At 35.0% G+C, this 23,493-nt stretch overlaps 3 protein-coding genes across 3 annotated transcripts in view; all 3 read right to left on the bottom strand.

Annotated features, from left to right (window-relative positions):
- pik3cd (phosphatidylinositol-4,5-bisphosphate 3-kinase, catalytic subunit delta) overlaps positions 1–11,730 on the bottom strand; it is a 60,316-nt gene extending 48,586 nt beyond the window's left edge. Inside the window, exons 1-3 of the mRNA XM_056449342.1 lie at positions 11,472–11,730; positions 9,854–10,028; positions 7,203–7,431 (exon numbers count right to left, since the gene is read on the bottom strand). Of these exons, the coding sequence (XP_056305317.1) occupies positions 7,203–7,431; positions 9,854–9,994 (370 nt within the window). The 5' untranslated portion in view covers positions 9,995–10,028; positions 11,472–11,730. The remainder of the gene's footprint in view (positions 1–7,202; positions 7,432–9,853; positions 10,029–11,471) is intronic.
- A 5,236-nt stretch (positions 11,731–16,966) lies between these two features.
- foxl2l (forkhead box L2-like) lies at positions 16,967–18,435 on the bottom strand. The gene has a single exon (XM_056449644.1). It carries the CDS (start codon positions 18,174–18,176, stop codon positions 17,394–17,396), a length of 783 nt encoding a protein of 260 aa, XP_056305619.1. The 5' UTR covers positions 18,177–18,435; the 3' UTR covers positions 16,967–17,393.
- A 2,726-nt stretch (positions 18,436–21,161) lies between these two features.
- tmem201 (transmembrane protein 201) overlaps positions 21,162–23,493 on the bottom strand; it is a 33,493-nt gene continuing 31,161 nt past the window's right edge. The window contains exons 10-11 of the mRNA XM_056448980.1: positions 22,954–23,082; positions 21,162–21,804 (exon numbers count right to left, since the gene is read on the bottom strand). Coding sequence (XP_056304955.1) covers positions 21,707–21,804; positions 22,954–23,082 — 227 coding nt within the window. The 3' untranslated portion in view covers positions 21,162–21,706. The remainder of the gene's footprint in view (positions 21,805–22,953; positions 23,083–23,493) is intronic.

Here is a 23,493-nt window from a genome sequence, read left to right as displayed (position 1 = left end):
AGTTGGCATAGATGGAAAAGTACATATATGTTAGCAGGTGTCTAGTATGGATCGACATGTTTCTTGCAAGGCAATGGATCGGGTGATCTCATGTTTCTACCATAAACTAGCATGTTGTTAGCATGGATTTAGTATGAATTAGCATGTTGCTAGTATGATTAGTATATTTGTTAGGATGTTTTTAGTATGAATTGGTATGTCGTTAGTATGTTCCTAGTATGGATTGGTATATTGTTAGTATGAATTGGTAGCTTGTTAGTATGTCCAATGTAAAGTCAATGGCAGTTTTTTTTTTTCAATGGAAGTCTATAGGACAGTTGCTAGGGTGCCGTAAGTGGTTGCTAGAGTATGGCTAGTAAGTTGAAAGGTCATCAGTGATTGGCAGATTGGTAGTTGGTGTTAAATAAGTAATTTCCCCAGATTGCTCGAATAGCTATAGTTGGAAAAAATCTTGAATTTAGATTGATTGAGGTGGTTTTGTATCTTGTACAAAAAATAATAATAAAAAAAAATTGCAAGCAAGAATTCTCAGTTGTTGTGCTGATCAACTATAATTTCTCAATATTGCATATCCTGCGATGTGACTATTGCGGACACAGACGTTGCGATATCGATGCTGAAACGATATATTGTGCAGCCCTACTGTCGACATTCAGTCTTCAATTCCAAAATCCTCAAAATACTACAAATAATTACATTATCAATCATCGAAATCTCAATGTGGGAGAGATGTGTTGGAAAAAAGGAAAGGACGAATAATAGTAAATGCATTAAATATAAATACAAACTTAAAACTAAAGCACAAACTTCAAATCATGGTTCTTACATCTTTTTTGAAGTCAAATTTAAGCACTTTCAATCCCTTTCCAGATGCATTTTTAAAGTTTTCTTAAACATTTTGGTCACTCATAAAAACTCAAAATACTACAAATAACAAAATTATCATAAATCGAAATCTAAATGTAGGAGAGATGTGTTGGAAAAAAGGAAGGGACGGTAAAATACTAAATGCATAAAATATAAATACGAACTCAAAACAAAAGCACGAACTTCAAGTCATGGTTCTTACACTTTTTCTGATATCAAATTTAAGCAATTTCAATCAATTTTCACTTTGGTCACTAATAAAACTGCCCTGCAACATTCATTCATTCATTTTCTTTTCGGCTTAGTCCCTTTATTAATCTGGGGTCGCCATATGAACCGCTAACTTATCCAGCAAGTTTTTACGTAGCAGATGCCCTTCCAGCCGCAACCCATCTCTGGGAAACATCCACACACACTCACTCACACATACACTCATACACTACGGACAATTTAGCCTACCCAATTCACCTGTACCACATGTCTTTGGACTGTGGGGGGACCGGAGGAAACCCACGCGAACGCAGTGACAAACTCCACACAGAAACGCCAACTGAGCCGGGGCTCGAACCAGCAATCTTCTTGCTGTGAGGCGACAGCACTACCACTGCGTCGCCGTCCTGTCAACATTCGGTTTTCAATTCGAAATTTTCTAAATGCTACAAATAACTAATCTATCATACATCAAAACCTCAATGTAGGAGAGATGTGTTGGAAAAAAGGAAGGGACGAATAATAGTAAACGCATTAAATACAACTACAAACCCAAAACCAAAGCACAAACTTCAAATTGTGGTTCTTACACCTTTTCTAAAGTCAAATTTAAGCACTTTCAATCACTTTTCAATTTGGTCATTAATAAAACTGCCCTGTCAATGTTCAGTTTTTAATTCCAAAATGCTACAAACAAATAAAACTAATAAACATGGAAACCTCAATGTAGAACAGATGCATTGGGACAAATAATGCATTAAATACAACTACAAACTCTAAACTTAAAGCACAAACTTCAAATCATGGTTTTTACACCATTTTTTAAAGTCAAATTTAAGCACTTTTAAGCACTTTCCAGGTACGTTTTAAAAGTTTTTCAACACTTTGGTCACTCATAAAAACTCAAAATACTACAAATAAATAATCTGTCATACATCAAAACCTCAATAGGAGACATGCGTTGGAAAAAAGTAAGGAACGAATAATACTACATGCAATAAATATAACCAAGCTCAAAACTAATGCACAAACTCCAAATCATGGTTCTTACAGCTTCTTAAATCAAATTTAAGCATTTTCAATCAGTTTCTAGGTACATTTTTAAAGTTTTCCAACACTTTGGTCACTGATAAAAACTCAAAATACTACAAATAACAAAATTATCATACATCGAAACCTCAATATAGGAGAGATGCCTTGGAAAAAAGGAAGGGACGAATAATAATAAACGCATTAAATATAACTACAAACTCAAAACAAAAGCACAAATTTCAAATCATGGTTCTTACACCTTTTCTGGAGTCAAATTTAAGCACTTTCAATCACTTTTCACTTTGGTCTCTAATAAAACTGCCCTGTCGATGTTGGGTTTTCAATTCCAAAATACTCATAATACTACAAATAACTAATCTATCATACATCGAAACCTCAATGTAGGAGAGATGTGTTAGACGATTAATGCAACTGTATGAAGCCAGTGTATAGCGTAGTATAGTATACCAAGGAAATTTTTGATGCCATGTTTTCCCCAAGGCCAAAGTTGAATTACTCTCATTTACTGTGTATTTTGTATTTTCCCAGTGAGGGGTTGCGGCTGGAAGGGTAATCCGTAAAACGTGTGCTGGATAAATTGGCGGTTCATTCCGCTGTGGCGACACCAGATTATTAAAGAGACAAAGCCAAAAAAGCTTTTCTGTGTTAATCTTGCATGTTTCTCCATTTTTGCAAGGTTTCCCTCACAGTCCAAAGATATGCGATATAGGTGAATTGAATAAACTAAATTGGCCGTTGTGTACGAGTGTTTGTGAATGAGTTTGTATGGGTGTTTCCCAGTTTGGGGTTGCGGCTGAAAGGGCATCTGCTGCATGAACGTGCTCCACGCAGGTTTTTGCATCTCGTTTATATACACTATAAACAGCAGCTACGCTAATTATTCTCTATTTCCACCTGGGCATACTCATCCCGAGGCCCTCCGAGACTATGCAGCGCCACTGATTTGATCCAAGACCAGCGAAGAGATGATCCCAAGGTTTCCATAATCCTGTACCAGGCCGTATCCTGAGCAGCTGCTGGTCATGGAGGAGTGGAGAGCATGAGACTGATTTCCAGCACCTAGACTGTTTGGCCATAGGAGAAATGGTCATGCCCAACTAAACCTGGTTTCTCGCAAGGTTATTTTAATTCTTCACTTTCGCCAATTGGTGAAGTTTTTTCCTTGCCGCTGTCGCCACTGGCTTGCATGGTTCAGGATCTGTAGAGCTGCGCATTGATGGATTTCCTCTTCAGTGTTTGAACTCTCTGTAGTGATTATTAAACCACACTGAACTGAGCTAAACTGAACTGAACTTAAACACTGAAAACTGAACTGACACTGTTTCGATTTACTATGATCTTCTATGTGAAGCTGCTTTGACACAATCTACATTGTAAATAAAGGTACAAATAAAAGTGAATTGAATAAAATATATGTTGGAATAGTTGGTGGTTCATTTCACTGTGGCAACCTCTGAAATATAGACTAAGCCGAAGGAAAGTTATTGAATTTAATTATTATAATCTATTTAGTAAGATAAACAATTATTAAAGCAACACATTTAACAATTACAACGACACTTACATGCAGTTTCAAGCATTTTACCCCAAAAATCTAAGCACTTTTCAAACCTTGAATTAAAATTCAAGCATTCCCATGGATTTCCAGCACCCGTACAAACCATGTCAAATGAAGACATTTTCAAACAGGTTGCTTGACAAAAAAAAGAAAAAGCAAATGATGAACAGCCTGCATGCTTGAAATGCCAGAGTTTGTCATTCAATTTTTGGGAGGCCTGCCTGACTTTTTTCGATTTTCATTAAAATGCAATTAACGATTTAAGCATGTGCATTTACAACAGGAATTTTTAAAAAGCTTAAAATGACTTTTATAAGAGAGAGAAACACACTTTCATTTCTTTTTCTGGCCTTGAGTCTAATCAAAATCTGTTATTTTGGCACAAAACCAATCACTTGGAAGAAGCTTTGAATAACAGGCAGAAGAAAGCATGGACAGATTGTGTGATGCTTTCATGCTTGAAAACCATTAACAAAATTACCATTGGTAAGAAAAATACAAATGTGATCAAAAACAAATGAATCAGAGTCATTGAAAACGTCTGTCTACACAACTAACCACGGTGAGAAAGAGACTACAATAAAAACAGGAAATGATCTCAAATCTACCAATCCAACAAAGTCATTTAAAATATACAGCTCAGAAAAAGATTTGTTTACGAACTGAATTTTGTTCTGATGAACTTGCTAAGTGCATATCATAACGTGCAACTAATTACCACTATTAATGCAATTGTCAAGAGTACAAAAACACAAACCATGCTATTTTAAAACGAGTGAATGATCTGAAATCAAGATACATTTGAAAAGCCAGCAATTCTCGAACTATACTCAACTTCATGAATGAACCAACCAAAACATTGTGTGAATCAACTATCTGATCCACTGAAAACAAACAAATTGCTTACCAATAGTTTCAGCATCGATATCGCAATGTGTGTATCTGCAATAGTCGCATGGCATGAAGTGCAATGTTGGCATTATATGTAGTAGATAATGATTATAATAGACCAGCAGCCACAGTTTAGGACACATGAGATTTGTGGAGTAACTGCAGAGTTTAACCATAATGGAGTGAAAGTGTATATAATAAAGACTATACCGTGTTATTTTTGCATTTGATGATTCATTTTCTGTATCTGAGTACTGTTAGACCCAGAAAACCATAATGCACAGTTTACTTCACTTCATCTTTGTTCTGTTGTATTAATCTATGCAATTATAATATTTGGTGCATTATTCACTCCCCTACAGAATCATTCCTAATCAATTTAAATGAGTGAATTCTTTCTAGACAGAGCTATTCAAGCAATCTGGTGAAATTGTATTCATATTGCAATATATAATGCGGCTAAACAATATATCACATTGTCAGATTTTTCCAACCTTGTGCTGCCCTATTTCAAATACAGCCAAACTATTTGAAATTTTGATTATTGTCATTCCAAACTTTGAAGCTAGTGCAAAACATTGAAGCAAGTCCAACAAGGACAAATTTTGGCGTTTTCATATTTTTAAAAAAACATCCAAAGGAAAAAAATATATACAGTTAAAGTCAGAATTATTACCCCCCATTTGAATAATTTTTTCTTTTTTAAATATTTGCCAAATGATGTTTAACAGATCAAGGAAATTTTCACAGTATGTCTGATAATATTTTTCCTTCTGGAGAAAGTCTTTTTTGTTTCATTTCGGCTAGAATAAAAGCAGTTTTTAACTTTTTAATAAACATTTTAAGGTCAAAATTATTAGTCCCTTTAAGCTATTTTTTTTTTTCGATTGTCTGCAGAACAAACCATCGATATACAATAACTTGCCTAATTACCTTAACCTGCCTAATTAACCTATTTAACCTAGTAAAGCCTTTAAATGTCAATTTAAGCTGTATAGAAGTGTCTTAAAAATATCTAATAAAATATTATTTACTGTCATCATGGCAAAAATAAAATCAGTTATTAGAGATGAGTTATTAAAACTATTATGTTTAGAAATGTGTTGAAAAAAAAAATCTTATTTCTGTTTAACAGAAAATAGGGAAAAATTAACAGGGGGGCTAATAATTCTGACTTCAACTATATATACAGTAGTCAACATTTGAAGTGGATCAAAAAAAGTTTCAAAATTGTCCTGAGACCAGATGAAGGGCCCTTTCCTACACCCGGCGCAAGACGTGTTTGGTGCGATTTGTTGTTGTTTTTTTAGGCCAGCGCAACTCTAATTTTCCCGCTTTGCACCACATTGTTTAAATAGCAAATACATTTGCGCCACTTTGCGGACTCATGTGTGTGCCGGTCTAGAAATAAGGTGTGTTAAGGAACTAAAAAAGACTGTGCAATTGACCAGCTGAGATCAGGTCTAAAGTCCAGCGCAGAGCGCATTAGTTGTGCGTCTTAAATGCATATACATTGCTTAATACACACAGGATGCAATACACAAATATCTTTACAATTTTTTTTTTAATTAAAGGATTAAAATGTTACAAAATGTATTCTTTTCTACATAAATATGAAAACCACTGCCTCCATGCCTTCTTCATCTTCAACAATTTGCTTTTGTATAATGTTATTATTAGTAGTAGTATTCATTTATTACATGCATATTTATATTTGTTTTAATAAAAACAAGTTTAGATTTGTCCACCTGTCAGGTTTTTGGACCATATGGGGCATAAGACTAGGACATGAGTTTGGAAAGCCTCAGTTTTAACTCAGTTTTTGAGCACACTTTATTATTATTGTTCATTTATTAGTTTTTTTGGAAACTAGAACTGTATTTAGAAATAGTTTTGAAACAAATGTTTGCACTAAACAAATGAAATTAAATATGTAGGCTACTGGATAGAGTGCGTACAACACCATTTCCTCATCCACAAAAAGTAAAGGAGTAAAGAGTAAAAATAAAGTAAAGTGAAAGTAAAAAGGCCAAACTGAGGAGGCTCATTCTTTATCCGCACACTGCAGATGGTCCGTTTAACTGTTTTCTCGCTAGTGAAGCATTCAGTTTTTTCACTTACAAAGTCGGCCATGTAGCCTAAATAGCAAATGCACCATGATGTGACACAAATGACTCTTAAAGGGAATGTGAGATGAGACTCTGATTGGTTTAATGCACGTTAAGCTCAAAACACACCCAAAACTCATAAAGAGAATAAGCACAACCCTGTTAAACCATGTGCCGCGACGCAAACCTTATATTTTCATTCGGACATGCCCTTAATGCTTTTGGCCATGCTCTTTAGACTTTGCGCCTAGATTGTTAAAATAGAGCCCAAAGTGTTGATGGATAGTTTTAGGTTGAAAACACTTTGATGAAGGTTTTGGTCCACTTCAAATGTTGCCTACTGTATGTACAAACTAGACTACAATAAAAATGAGGAAATGGCAGAACTAACAAAAGATTTAGAAACCAGTTTTGCTATATCATTGTTTGGGTCAGAATTCAAACACAGACAGCAGTTAAATCTGCAGTGAAAAGTAAAAGCCAAGCTGGTTCTAGAGGAGCAGTATGACACAAACCTTTCCCTATAAGCTGATTGATCTGGGTGGTGATGATCTTCTCGACTCTGTCTCCTTCCCGGGCCACCAGTCTGAAAATCGGCAGGAATGGCCGAACATCGCAAAGGCGGCGCTGCTCGTCTTCCAGCTCTTCCCGTTCAGCGGTCATGTTGATGCAGGTGAAGACGTAAGCATCCGGATCACTCAGAGCACTGAACAGAGGCTCGTTCTTGGCGTTCTTCCACAGCATCTTAACACAGAAGCCACAAATCAAGATTTAGTTAAAGGGATAGTTCACTAGGCATGGGATGATAACCAGTTTCAAGGTTTACAGCGGTTTGGAAAAGACAAGATTTTAAAATCGCTACATTTTTCTGTTATACCGTTCCAATGGAATATGATTGTTATATCATTTTTATCACAATTTTATTTGTTTTTTTAGGGCAACAGCAGTAAAATACCCTCCCCAGCAGACAATATTGTGGTTAATAAATGTCTAACAAACATCTAAATGTAGACAACATGGCTAAAACAAGGCTAAACTTGGGCTGTGAGTGAAAATCTAATAGACATCTAAGAATAGCCCAAAACTAGATTAGTCGTCAAATAGACAGATTAGAGAGACTTTATATGTGTAGTCATTCACTTCTGTTTATTTGATGACTAGCCTAGTTTTGGCCTATTCTTAGACATCTATTAGATTTTCACTGACAGCCCAAATTTAGCCTTGTTTTAGCCAAGACGACTATGTTTAGATGTCTATTAGACATCTATTAGACATCTTTTAAAAACAAAAATTGTTTGCTAGGCTCCACATTACAGATTAGCCCATGATTGAGGAATCATTTGAAATACAAATCTCTTATAGACCAACATTCAAGCCAGCTATAGACCTGAAAAGTGCAGTGGCTTACTGTATATCCATAAGATATCCAAAGATGCCTTTTCAAGTTTTAAATAATTTGTGTTTTTGAAAATACTGAAGATAGCAGAAGTCATGATTTATTTAAATTATTTAGGCTGACATGTTTACTTTTCCAAACTATTTTAAATGTTACTTAAAATTAAATATATTGTGTGGGGAAAAAGCTGTTTTTTTACCCAGGCATTTAAAAAGAAGACATTTTAGAGCAGTAATCACAATACTGTAAAAACTAAGTAATCCAAGGTTATCATACTGTAAGAATCATATATCAACCCATGCCTATAGTTCAGCCAAGATTTTAAACTGTCATTGTTTACTCCACTTGTTTCAAATCTGTCAGTTTTTGTACTCAGTTGAACACAAATGAAGATATAATGAAGAATGTTGGAAAAAACAACCATTGCCTTCCATTATATTTTTTGTTCCCTCTATATATTTCAGTGGCTCTTTTTTATCTTGTTTTGTGTTCAACAGAAAAAAAGGAATTCATAAAAGTGAAGAAATATTACATTTTGGGTGAACTATCTCTTTAAGATATGTTAGACTATTATTTTAATGCAAACAGAGCATCCGATACCGGCATTTTCTGTTTCCAGATATACAGTGCTGATAGGCTTCCTGACCAATTAAAAAAACAGACACACTTCCTTGGTTTATGTGGTAAACAAAACTATTTAAACAGAATTTTGTTCCTTTTAAAGGTTATTTATTATCTTAATTCTTTAAAATGTTCCTGTTATTAAAGCAGCAATAAACTAATTAAAACAAAACTAACTTTCTAAACATTTTGTGAAACGAATCAACCAATTCATTAAAATCATCTTGCTTAAAACAAATAAACTGAATATTACAAGTTCTTTAATGAACTTGCCATGGAGTGTAAGAATATTAGCACTTTTTCAGCCCAAATTTCAGTTAAAAATGTGAACTGTCAAATTGTCAAGTCACTTTCAAAACAAGCAGCTTTCAGGCGATCAATGCAATGAATTTGCATAAAGAGAAAATGAAATCCGCAAGGGACAACATTTCCGTCCTTATGTAAAACTAAAATGACTTGACTTTGCCCATGAAATCGTAAATGTAGCAAGAAGCAACAGCTTATTTAATCAGATGATTTTGTTTACATGCACTTTACAATAAACAAATAGTGATATTTTACATTATCAAATGACAATTAAATAAAAAAACATTTAAACCAGAGAGACCACAGAATTTAATAGGTATGCATTTGAGAAAAATTTTGATATTTGTTGTATTCGATAAAGATGTGATAACATTTCTTCCAAATTTTAAATACAAATGTTCTCTTTGAGAGCATTTTTGTCCAAAAAAAATTATAATTGTTCAGAATAATCAAGGCTGACTGAAAAACAAAAACAAGGTTATTCAACCAAATATTGCTGTCTTAACACTTCAGAAGTTAAAAAATTACTACTGGTTTGTCTAAAAATTTATATAAACTCCTAAATGACATGAAATAGAATCAATAATGTACAGAATAAATAAAAATTTGCATTTAACACATAGTATTATTCGTAAACCTAGAAAAAGTGAGAATTTTCAAGAGCTCTATTAATTTATTGCATATTAACTGTGTGTGATATGCATGTGTTCATAACATATTCTGCTACTGTAAGACTTTAGACTTCGTACGGACCACATATGTGGTGCTTGTTCATTTTAAATCTTTATCCTATTAAGGAAAGTCAGTATTCTTGCATTGTCAGTGTTTACATGTAATCCTCACCTTCTTGATGGTACTAATGGTGTCACTGCACGCTACAGTAAAATTGAGGTAGATCCCCGTGGGGAGGAGGAACTCAATGTTGACATGTTGCCGACCCTCCATCTCCCACACTTCCTGCATGCCGTAGACCCCCGGCGGCATCGTGCAGGAAACTCATCTACAGCTGACCCCAATGCTGAACACAGACAGTTAAACAACACCGAACATGCATCAAATGTTTACCAGTCACTGAGCCAATTACACAGAGGCAGGGAGTGACCTCAAGACGATCAATTAATATTCAGTGAGCAGAGAGAGAGAGAAAGAAAGAGAGAGAGAGAGCATATGCTGCATGATAAATAATTATTAAGACTCTTTGCTTGTAAATGTGCAGCATGTGCTTGCTACAAATATTATGTAATGCTTATTAATGTGTATGGGAAAAGGAGAAATAATGCTGAATAACTTTAAATGAAATGCTACAGTTTGTACTTAATAAATGCGTTAATTATTAAACACCGAATCTCAAGATGTTTGATTAATAGTGTAAATTTTATAATATACACATCATTACAGACTTTGTTTTATTAATATAAACATGCTACATACGATGTAAAAAATGCAGTTCTACACAATTGATTTGTGTTGTGGCGACATGAAAGAATCAAGTTAAATTCTTAGTTTTTACAAATTTAAGCAGATCGAACACAAAACAATCAAGTTGTCCCAAAAACAACTCAAGAATTGTGTCGTTTCAGCTCATTTTAGATAAGCAGTTTGCACAAACAACATATTTTCTTTATGTATGAGCCATATCAATTATATTGAATGCATTTCTTTTACAAATAAAGTCTTAATTTAAGGAAAAAATTGAAGCTTCAATTCAATATTTTAAGCTTTCTGTGGTACATATTTAATTTGTAATATCTTAATTTGCAGTTTATTCCTATCTTGTTAGCACATTTGTTAAGTTTTACACAATATTTACTTGCTAAATACTACTGTATCCTGTTTCCCATCAACCCAATGACCTGTGCATACTTGGGTGTACACCAAATGCAGTCAAAACAAGCAATATTAATAACTTTTAATGGCAGACCACTGTGTTCAATTGCATAAACGTATTAACATGCGTACAATTAAAACTGATACAATTCAATGACAATAAAAATACATTTAAATCAACTTTCAAATGCATTTAATCATTCATGGAAATATGATGTCCTTCAACCGAGATTATATAGCTAATATAACATATTAATCAATATCTAATATCATATATGCTTGCATGTGTCTCTAGCACACGCTGCAGTTCTGTGATGAATTGTCGGACTGTCTAGGGTTACAAAGCCGGCCAGAGGGCCAATATCCGAGAAACGTGGCGCACATCATCTCGCACCATCACAGAAATTTCGCGCATGATACACAATATTATGTCAGGACTCTGTGGAGAATGAACGCGACGTACAAAGTCGTCCGCGATCAAATAATTCATGTTATTTACAACGCATTTTTAAAATGGTAGCTGTCAACGCATTTTTAACGCAAGCCACCACAAATAAGCCACTCTAGTCCTTTCATATTATCGTGAGGAGAAATATAAAAGCCAAAATATGACAACGTGACAGCGCGAAGTTACCTTGAAGCGTCACCGGCGGCTCATTTCTCCATCTTCAGAATCAGCGATGCTCCTTTACTTTGACATTGAAGATGGATTTCTCTCCGGAGCGTGTTATATCGGTCACCGAGACGCCAGTAATTGAAGCAGGCTCTGAAATGACAGCAGAAGTGTTGGTAATCCTTTAGTGATTGGAGCTGGTAAAGTGGTCGCCTGCACTACGCGTTAACTAGTATAGGGATCATCGACATAGTTGTGTTGTAGTGTCTCTCTCTTTCTCTCTTCCTCTTTCTCGCGCTCTCCAGCTTGCTTGCTTGCTTCCTCCCACTTTCTCTCTCTCTCTCTCTCTCTCTCTCGTGCACGATAATGTCGTGATATCCTTCATTTACAGAAAAATTAACCAGGCATGATAAGAAATGGCAGTTTAGATATATCAAAAATGTTTCGCTTTGATTAGCCTATATTTAGTGTCTTAATTGGTTCTTGTATTATAGCCTAAATAATATTATTTGATTTGATTATGAATAAACTTTCATATAGCCTATAGCGTTTGCATGTTTCAGAGGGGGTTGAAACAATTGTAACGGTCCCTAAAGTGAACTCTTCCTTAGCACATCCCCGTCTGGCTTCCTTCCTCACATCTTCTGAGGTGTTTTTTCTAAGCACGAGACGCTTTTAAGCACGAGTGGATTTAAAAACGTTATGGATTTAAGCATGTGTTTCTCACATATCTAAACATCATAAGCAAATCTATTTAAATATAATAAAATATATTGTGCATTTAATTTATAATATTTAATATTACCCAAATGTTCTCATTTCAGACACTGTATTGAAAGTAAATTTACTGAAATTGATTTCAATGTAAATCCAAATGCATACAATTTATACGTTGTATTGCGCATTACACAAGAGTGTATGGGTGTTTCCCAGTGCTGGGTTGTGGCTGGAAGGGCATCCGCTGCGTATAACACATCCTGGATAAGTTGGTGGTTCATTCCGCTGTGGTGACCCCTTATTAATAAAGGAACTAAGCCTAAAAGAAAAGGAGTAAATGAATTGCACATTACAATGAGTGCTTTTTTATTCGTTCCAATTCCTAACTTGTGTTACTGTAAGCCATTGAATCATTCACTCAACCGATCAGACAAAACACCCAGTTTTGCATCGCATCAGTTTCAATTTCAGTTGCATTTAGTTACTATACAATGTCACTTTATCTAACATGTTACTTACATGACCATATTTTGTATAAAGGTAAAGTTGGTTTTATATTCGGATATTCAGACATTCTCCTTAATAATATAATTTCAGAAAAGTATTCTTTGCAAATTCTAAATAGGGAAATCATATTAGCAGCCAATGATTGTCAAATTACAACATTGTTCACAGTGAATTAGATAGTGTTAATGTTGTTTTGAAGTCATACTTGCATGCTATTTCCAATCGAATATTCAAAGTAACATGGTAAACAATATAGGGACCTCTAAATGAACGAATGTGCGAATATAAAACCAACCTTACCTCTATATATTTTGTTCAGTCGTTCAACATTTTCTCTGCATTTTCACAAATGCTTCAAGTCCGAGTCTTGTTTTTTTATTCATACACTTTTCTTCGGCTTAGTCCCAAAGTGGAATGAATCGCCAAACTTATCAAGCATATGTTTTACACAGAGCAAACCCACGCGAACACGGGGAGAACATGCAAACTCCACACAGAAACCCAACTGACCCATCCAGGGCTCAAACCAGAGACCTTCTTGCCGTTGAGATGACATTGCTTGTCGTTTTTTTACACCAAAAACTTGTTCATTGAAGGTGGGCGTGTACATTTAATATGTTCAACCAATGAAATGCTCAGTCAGAACCCATAGCCAAATACTTTTAGCTCAAGTTACCTACACTGAAGGTCTAATATGGCCATTTACTGTCACACAGATTTTATTTTGTTGTGATTGAAAATAATTATAGGGCGGCACGGTGGCACAGTGGGCTGCGATGTTGCCTCACAGCAAGAAGGTCACTGGTTCGAGTCTCGGCTGAGTCAGCTGACATTTCTGATTTCCATGTTCATATGAGTTTCTCCAGGTGCTCCGGTTTCCCCCACAAAATCCAAAGTCATGCGCTACAGGTGAATTGGGTAAGCTAAATTGCAGTGTGTGTGTGTGTGTGTGTGTGTGTGAATGAGAGTGTATGGGTGTTTCCCAGTGATGGGTTGCAGCTGGAAGGGCATGCGCTGTGTAAAACATATGCTGGACAAGTTGGCGGTTCGTTCCGCTGTGGCAACCATTGATTAATAAAGGGACTAAGCTGAAGGAAAATGAATGAATGAATGAATATAATTATTATTCCACCAAATATTGATTTCTTAACTCTTCTGAAGTTAAACGTTTGATAATTTGTGCAAAGAAACTGACCTAAATAAAATTTAGTATTTTAAATTTGGAAGCAATGTGATCAAAAGTTGACAGACTGAAACAAAAATGACATTTTAATCAATAAATAATCAGTAGCATTTCAAATCCAGATACACTAGTTGTAGAAGGGCCTCAATCAGGCTTTCAGTCGTGTTTCAAAAACACCACACAGCTCCATATAGAGCTGAGCATGTTTACTAGTATATTATTAGACACCAGTAATCACGTGACGTAAAGTGTGTAAATGTTCAACACACACACAGCGAATTACTGAACCTATTATTTCCTCATTTTTAAATAAAAACCGGTCAGACGTGTCTTCCTGTAAGTGAGTGGGGAAGCTCTAATTCTGGATGCCACTGACAGCGAATTATGATTATTAGTCCATGAGGAAGTCGCTTAAAAGCTCCAGCCATTCAATCAAATAAGTCTGTCTGCTTTCACCAACAGCCTAGTTAGAATAAGAAAAAACAAACACTTGCATTAACTGAAGATGCCACACTAAAAAACTAATGAAGTGAGAATAATTTGCAATACATTTACACAAATATCCAAATAAAGTGTAGACTCTGCCCCTTTAATTAAACACAACATAAATGTGCACAATGATCCACAATACTGTTTAATCCTCTGCACACACACATGATTTGTTTTCAGGCTTCTAAGAGCTTGTTGTGGTGGTGTAAAATGCACAGCACTACTGAGAGCTTGCAGCATGTAAAAAAAAAAACAGGAAGTGTGTGTGTGCAGAACAGAAACTTGAATTGAAATAAACCTTAAGACCCCTGTGCCCACATCCACCCACATTCAACCCCTGCCCACCAGCCACGGCATGCCGAAGTGCATCTCTCTGCCAGACAACCCATCACCGCAGGGAACTTACTGGAGGTGATGGGGAAAACCAAGCACATAGAATGTCATTACAGCGTCTGAATCAATCAAACCGACCTGTAGGAAGAGGCTTCGGATGCCTTTAAGGGGAATTATGGATGAGCATGCAAATCTGAGACCATGGTTGTGTTAGATTTACAGCGCGTTAAAGTCTTCTTTAAAATTTAGGTGGGAAAGTTGCAGTCAGTTCTCACCATGGCAACAGTTTCACAGCCTTGTCTATCCTTGGGATCCTAATGCTCCGTCTTTCACTACAGATCATCTCTTGTATGTTCAGACGGCAGCTTGTTTAAATCTGGGCTGTTTTTATGTCAAAATAAAGCTATTATGATTTGACATACACTGAAAATAATGATTGAATTGGATTTACTCAATTTTTTAAGGTATACGTGGTTGCAAACAATTTATACGGACTGAATTTAATCATAAATTAAGTTGAACTTTACTAAATTTAATTAGTTTATTTAAACTCAGCCCATATAAATTGTTTGCAACCATTTACCTTAAAGAAATTTGGTAAACCCAGTCTTTTTTTCAGTGTAGATCTATTTAAAGGCACTTTGGTGATTCAAGTGATCTGTGATTTAAGTTTTCAGTTCAAGTCAAGGCTGGTTCGAGCCTAGGTCAGTTCGCATTTCTGTGTGGAGTTTGCATGTTCTCCCCGTGTTGGTGTGGGTTTCCTCCGGGTGCTCCGGTTTCCCCCACAAGTCCAAAGACATGTGGTATAGGTGAATTGAATAAGCTAAATTGGCAGTAGTTTATGTGTGTGAATTAGTGTGTATGGGTGTGTCCCAGTGATGGGTTGCAGCTGGAAGGGCATCCGCAGTGTAAAACATATGCTGGATAAGTTGGCGGTTCATTCCACTGTGGCGACCCATGATTAATTAAGGGACTAAGCCAAAAAGAAAATGAATGATTGAATGAGTCTTGCAGAATTCATGACTAACTTAAATTGGGGTTAGTAGACTAAAGTCATGAAAATGAAAGAGGACAATAATAAAAGTAAACATTTGATAATATCTATCTAGCCTTTTTTCTGTAAACCCCACAAGTTAATAACCCAAGATGTTTTCTACATGTCAGTATATGTAAATTATTAAATATTATATTTATTTAAGCTGTTAACAATATATTTAAATGGTTTATAAATGTTACTACAGAAAATTTAAATAACATATTTTGAAAGTTAATGCGTCAAATGGCCAGAAGAGGGCGCCATTTAGTTACAAAGGTTATTATAGAGTTAATGGAATGCTACATGATGAACCTTCTCGATTTTGTGTTTATCTACTCAAAACAGTTGGGTTAATAATAACTTGTTATTATTTGTTAATAATAACCCAACAGGTAAACCAATGGTGGATTCTTTTGGCACCAACCTGCTTTTGGCGTCATTTGAACTCAATCCACTGGATCGTTATTGTTAACCCAACAAATTTAAATTATTACCCAACTAGGTGAGTTGTTATGGATGTGATCCAATAAACGTTCAGATTAACCCAACATAGCGACACAAAATTTAAACCCTTCTATTGGGTGAAATTATTAACCCAATGTTTTTTTGAGTGTAGTTAATTTTCATTACAATAAGTTATTTTCAATGTACATGCTGTAGCATTTATAGATATTAAGTAAAGGAGATATTAAAGAGCAAGTGATTTTCAGTGGTGTTTCTTGCTATTTTCTTTGAAATTTTTATATGAATCATCTTCTTAATAAAGCATTTCTTTCAATTTTTTATTCTCTTTAACATGTAACAAACTTGGTACTACAAATATATGTTTTGATATTTAAAAACGTCCTAATTTCATTCTATTTGACTGAATATAATTATTTGTTTTATATTTAAACTTTTATTTCTTTTAAGTTTAGCTAAATGCAATGCATAAAAAAGTATAGAAATATATCCAGCATATTTAGCATGAAATACTCTTAATCTGCAAATGTGCATTTGTAATTTTTATATTAAAAATACTTTATATTTTATATTTAAACTATATTTTTGATCAAATGTTACATTGAAAATATATACATACAAAATTAAATGCATATTACTTTTTACTTCATAATAAAATATAAACTCTTCTTTAATTAGGACTAAAAGTGATATATAAACTCTCAAACAATGAGACTTGTGTGAGCAGTTATCAGAATTTTATCTTAGAAAAATTCGAACATGAACATTTACATATAAAAATATCTCCAAACTCAAGAATATAGACAGCATGTCTACTCAATATCCAAAACACATTTGAAGCAAATACACCTTTGTGTGTTTCAACAACATCTGCAAAGAAAACATTTATAAACATTTTATCCAATGTACTTCAATATTTTAAATGAGCATGGTAAAAGATAAGCACTTGATGCTGTATCAAAAACATTTGCTGGAATTTAATATAAAAACAGCGTCCAAGTTTCGTAGTGAAGCGAACAATAATTAAACATTCATGAAAATCCACGAAGCTGTAAACGCATTACAGTATCTACAAACTAACGCAACAAACCAAATTACGCGAGCGAATGCAAGATTTCGATCAGTCAGTTTGACTTGGAACAAGTGTAACTTATCTAATGGACAACTTAACACAAATAACCCCAGACAGTCAGTCAGTCAGCACCGAGGCTTGCCATCAGTCAAACGGATGGTGTACCAGTTCAGGGTGACTGTTCTGCGGCGCGTAGCTGCAGGTGGAAATGGAGCTTCCGCCCGGGCTCACCGGTGGAGTCATGCCGCTCAGAGGCACCAGAGCGTTCGGATGCCGATGGTACGGTCTGTAGGACGGGTGAAGATGAGGGTGATGGCCGTGGTAATAGCTGACTGGAGAGTTGGCGAAGTCGTTAGGAGACAGAGGGCGCGCGTTACCGAGCATGTAGCTGGAGATGTGCGTGGGAGAGCCGGACTGGTGACTCCACGAGCCGCTGCTAACGAACGGGCTTTGCCAATAAACAGGCTCCTGCTGCAGACAGTACGGGTCGGCGAAGTTAAATCCAGACGGTAAAGCTGGAGGCCGGTATGGTCTCTTGACGCGTCTCCTGCGTCTGTAATTTCCCTTTTCGAACATGTCATTAAACGCCGGATCCAGTGTCCAAAAGTTCCCCTTCCTCTCGCCTCCGCTCTCCCGCGGGATCTTCACGAAACACTCGTTCAGGCTCAGATTGTGTCTGATGCTGTTCTGCCATCCCTTTTTGTTCTTCTCGTAGTATGGGAACTTGGATATGATGTAGCTGTAGATGTCATTCAGAGTCAGCTTCTTGTCCTCGCTTTCTCTGATGGCCATAGCGATGAGAGCCACGTACGAATAAGGAGGTTTTTCGGGTGCTGGAGCAGCTCCTGGGTCCCCTGCGTTCTCCGAGCAGTCCTTTCTGGCAGCATCACGGCACTGCATGTCATCCGAGCCCGCGCAGAGATCCATCGAGCTGGATGAATGAAACGCGGAGATCCTCTGTGGCGTACGGCACAGGTGGAAAGTTAGAGTGTCCAGGTGTGCTTCAGGTTTAGTTTAGTCTCCACCTACCCGCCCAGCCTCCAGTCGCTATCCTGAAATACAGGTCAAAAGTTCGCAAACCCGACATGAAAGGACGCGAGGGTCGCAGACGTATTATGACTGCCTGCTAAAGTGTTACAGTAAACATGAGTTTGATGTTACCGACACGTGTATGATGATTACTAACACAAACACACTTCTCTCTTTTCATTCTTATTAGTAATGTAAATATTTGTGCAACTTAAGATATAGCTATTAGTTAAAGAAAATAATAACTCATTTGCAGTCTATTCTTCATTATTTGATGTAAGCTAATTTTAAAGGCGTATCAGACGTTTTTAAGTCGTATATCTGAAAAATAAAAACATTATATGAACAAACATTTCAACTTATTCAGGCTATTTGCGTTTTGTACGTTCGCGTAACCCATTGCGCATGCCTGAAGAACAAAGGCCGTCAGTTTGTAAACTTGGTCAGCGCGTCTGTTTTCCCACACTGGCTCGTCCAATCAAATGTATGAAGCACACCTTCAAAGGCACCGCCTAATTAAGACCCCACTTGAAGAAGCAAAGTAGCATCGATTTTCCCACCATTTACAAAATATATCTAGAAATATAAAAAGTCTTTATAGCTGTGCATTTGTTCATGTGGAGGTTAAACTCGTACTGAGTATAATAAATAAACAAAATAAGACCTAAACCATTTTTTTCATGTACTAGTATAAATAGTAAATTAATTTTAATTTTAAGATTAATTTTCTCAATATCTATAACAAATTAGTTTAATAGTTATTCATACTTATGATGATATCATTTCTTAAGAAAATAAAAAACCACAAGTCAAACTTTTTTGACACCAAGAAATTGTTTCAGGCCATCTGAATATAACATTGTGCGCAGATGTATATCAAATGTTATGAAAAATATCTAAGTATTCTTTGAATCTTCAGATTAATGCAACAAGTTTTCCTGAATCCTTTCTTTCTTCATAAAATCCTTATTGTTCATGGGAAAAATAGTCAGGGAGACCTTTTTAAGGCCATTAAAGTAAAATAATAAATAGATGGAAACACGTTTGCTAAATGTACAGTGCTCAGCATAAATAAGTACACCGCATTTTGAAAATTAATATTTTAATGCATTTCTCAGTGAATATAGGCAATGTGTTTAGGTGCATTTAACCGAAACAGATTTATTAAACAGATATTTATTAAAATAATATTCCAGTCACCAAACATATTTAGAAATTGAAAGATAATACAATTAAATTTAAGCAAAATATTGCAAATGAACTTACAACCTACAAAATTTCAACTAAATCTTTCCCTTTTTTTTTTTTTTTTTGCTTTTCTTGATATTTTCTTTTTAAAATTTGTATTTAATATTTTTTTATAACAGATTTGGCTGTACTAGTTTAGACCGTTATCATACGTTATATGTTAGATAAGCTCCAGATTTTGGCTTCAGTACTGACTAATTTAATTTATTATTTATTATAATTTATGCACAAAGATAATATTGTATAGCTTCCAAATAAAAATATGAATTTAAAAGACAGATTTGTGAGGGGTATACTTATATATGCTGAGCACTGTAAATGTGTAAGAAATAGCAGTAATTAAAACAAGAGCAAATATCTTCAAATGGGCTGTAAACATTAACCTAAATGTTCAGTTAAAGCTTAATTTAAAACCCACTGGCTTGTTTAAGTGTAAACTTGTTTAATTGCATTCATTTTTCAGATACAAGACTTCATATCTTCTTTTTGTTTTTTAGAAAACACTTGATTTAAGATTCTTTATATATTTGTACTGGTAAATAAGACATACTTTAAATGGAAAGAATTTAAGTTTCAAGGCAAACTGAGTTTTTGAAATCATGTATACAGTACTGTATATGTAATTGACCAATATGTCCTCAACCTGAATTTGTCTCAAGATAACATAAAAAAATTCTTACAGCAAACTGCGTGCATAAACTTGCCCGTTTCTTTTTTTGGAGGGGGGAATTTCCCACTCTACTGGTTTTATCTTTTATATGCATCGCCAAAATACATTGGAATCACTAATCACAGATCATTAGTTACGTTCATCAATGTAAATATTAATTACACCGTGATACTAAGTTAATCGGTAATATCCATCTGCTGCACTTATCTTTTGAATGACAAACCCCTTTTATACAATGAGTGCAAAATCCATTAATGATTCATAATTAAATTCCATGCAATATGTCTTTTATTTTACTGAAAATAAACAACCCAGTCATCTCTCAAATAACCAGTGACTGTGAGCTGTGTAACGTCCTATACGGAGAGAATCAAGATATTATCATGCTCTCAGGAGACAGACTGTCTACACTCAACCAGTGATGGAAAAAGATAAAGCCCAGGACTGTAGAGGCCTTTTATATTTTTTTCAATCTCTTTTGTGTATTTTCTCTTGCACCTTAACAATGTAAATTATGACATTGATCTCTAATAACAGATTAATTCAAAAAAAGCAACACACAAGAGCATGTCGATGTTTTAAGCACATCGTGATATGGAAATTCAACACCAAATTTTTTTAACTTATCAAGGAAAAGATCAAGGAAAAGCATTCACTGTTGACCTTTTTACCAAGCAACCGACTTTACAAATACATGTTCAGAATTTCTCAGAGTTGAAAGTAAATGTGAAACAAGAAATCTCTATGATTGTTTACTCTTAAATGCCATCTTACTTTTTCATGCTTCACTGAACGAGTCATAAAGACACCAAACCAGTATGTAACAAGATTTATTTCAATCTGGAAACTGAAACGTCTTTATCTTATGTACAAAATATCCTGTTTACCTTAACAGAATGAGTCAAAAAGGCTCAATGGACAATTTGATTTGCCAAACCAAATATTTCAGTGTCACAATGTTGTCAAACCAAATATTTCAGTGTCACAATGTTGTCAAAATTACATAATCCCAAAAGATATTGCACCATTTAATATCGCATCACTCTGATAATGCCATGACATTATCTGTGAAGTAGTAGGATAAACAGAAACGCTTGTACAGCAATATGGCAAAGAAGCCAAATTAATATTTCATAAAGATGCTTCACATGCCCAACAGACATCGTTCTGTTAAGCTTAAACAGCACAATCGTTCGCTCCAATACATATCCAGTGTTTAAAAACAGAAATAAAGGACTGAACATGCACCAAAAAACATGTTTTCAAAGCTCAAGTGATACTTAAAAGAACTCAGGTTCAAGAGAAAACACTCTTCTCATTTACGTGAGCCAGAAAACAATCCTTTGCGATTGTTGAGCAGCAAGAATATTGTAGAAAGTTGTAGTTATCACCCAAAGGAAAATGCTCCATGTATTTCCTCTTAAGGGCCCAAATTCACTGAGCAACCAGGCGACAAGGGCCCGTGTACATCGCAGTTTGAGCTTGAACTCCTGTTGTCTGATCTATGTCCTCATCTCCAATTATAGTAGACATAGATGCAAATGAATGTTAGGTTAATAGTCAGGCTGGCAAACAGCAAACCAGGCCAAAGCGTCAGGCCCAAAAAACCTACAAAAAAGACAAACAATAAAAGACTAGTACGCTGATTATCAAAACCTATATAGATATTTTCACCAAGGCATCCTCATAAAGGGGATTGTGGTCTGGTTTTGAATTCTTCGGTCCCAACTGTACTTTAAGACACACTGAGGCAACATTTTACCGTTGCTACAGTTTACACTAAACAGCATGTCAAAACAACATAGCAGTACACACCACAAGCTTTGTTTAATGCCTATAGTATTTATATAGAGGCAAAAATGCTTCATTCAAACCCATTTGCTTCTCTCCCCCGCAACAGATATGAAGCGATACATGCTGCAGATGATGTGGTTATTTTAATATCAGTGGCAAACACCGTGAGCAGCAAGTGATATTTTCACATTAACACACTGCATAAAATAAGAATGCAGCTGACACAGTTTATTTACTCTGGTCAGTCAAAAAAGGCATGTTTTTTGATCTCTTATTAATCAGCATTTCAGGGATCAGAGACTGAAATTCAATACCTTTAAAGACCTTTTTAAAAACTCTTTCCATACAATTTAAGACCTTAAAACCACTTTAGGTGATTTTAACTAACAGTATATTTACTTAATATTAATGTAAGAAACTAATCCAAAACTAAAAAATTATTCATATACTGAATAAAAATCTAGCTAATTCAGCAGGTTGGCGCCTATAGAACTGCAGAAATATTATTGCAGTAAACAAAGCAGCACGATGTCAAATCTTGTAGGATTTCATTGATTTCATAAACTATACAGCATCCTAATATTCGCAGATTTAATTCAGGCAAACTTTAGCATACAACCATACATTACACTATCAAAAATTATATAACATTTAATATTTGCATAATAGCATTTAAGACTTTAATACTTTTATAGGCCTTAAATTTCTAAACATTGATTTATCAACTTTTAATACTTTTTAAGACCCCGTGGACACCCTGGATAAAGTAGTTGTAGATGACAAGGAAAAATCAACTAAACTTTGAAACAGTTAAATATATTTTCTGTTCATGATGAGATTCTGATTATGTTGTTTGTACTTATTTAAAGCAAATTATCAAAAAAAAAAAAAATGCACTCACGCTCAAGGCCTTAACTACAATGATTTAAATGTTACTACTATTCTCAAAATGTGTATTCTTACCCTTCCATCCAGGCTTGCTTTCGACATTATTTCCTGTAGTCGTGTCTACATGGCAGTTTGAGGATGAAGAAGAGCTTCCCATTCGCTTCTCCACATGCTCAAATACACTTCCCTCGTCAATTACTGAACCTGAAACCCCAAACAAAATCCAATAAATACAAAAAGTTTAAGAATTTTGAACACACCAGAAGATAAAGACGTAAAGGTCCTTGTTGTACATATATTCAGTGTAGTGAATTATCCATATATTGCATTTGGGCTGCACGATATTGGAAAATTTTGACTGCGATTTTTTTCTCTGCAATATATATTGCAATATAAATACAAATTCACTTGATAACTTAAGTAGCTCTATTTGGAAAGTCATTCATTTACATTGATTGAGATGGTTTTATGTAATTTATTATATACATATAATAAACAAACTACAGTCATAAACACAATGGATGAAACATTTAAGTGAAATAAACAGTGCTTTACTGTGAAAGTCTTACTGTATTCAGGTACAGAAATTAAATAACTAAATGTGAAATAACATTG

This window comes from Danio aesculapii, chromosome 23 (genome assembly GCF_903798145.1).
Source record: "Danio aesculapii chromosome 23, fDanAes4.1, whole genome shotgun sequence".
Classification (NCBI taxonomy): domain Eukaryota; kingdom Metazoa; phylum Chordata; class Actinopteri; order Cypriniformes; family Danionidae; genus Danio; species Danio aesculapii.
This window is presented reverse-complemented; position numbering and strand designations above follow the sequence as displayed.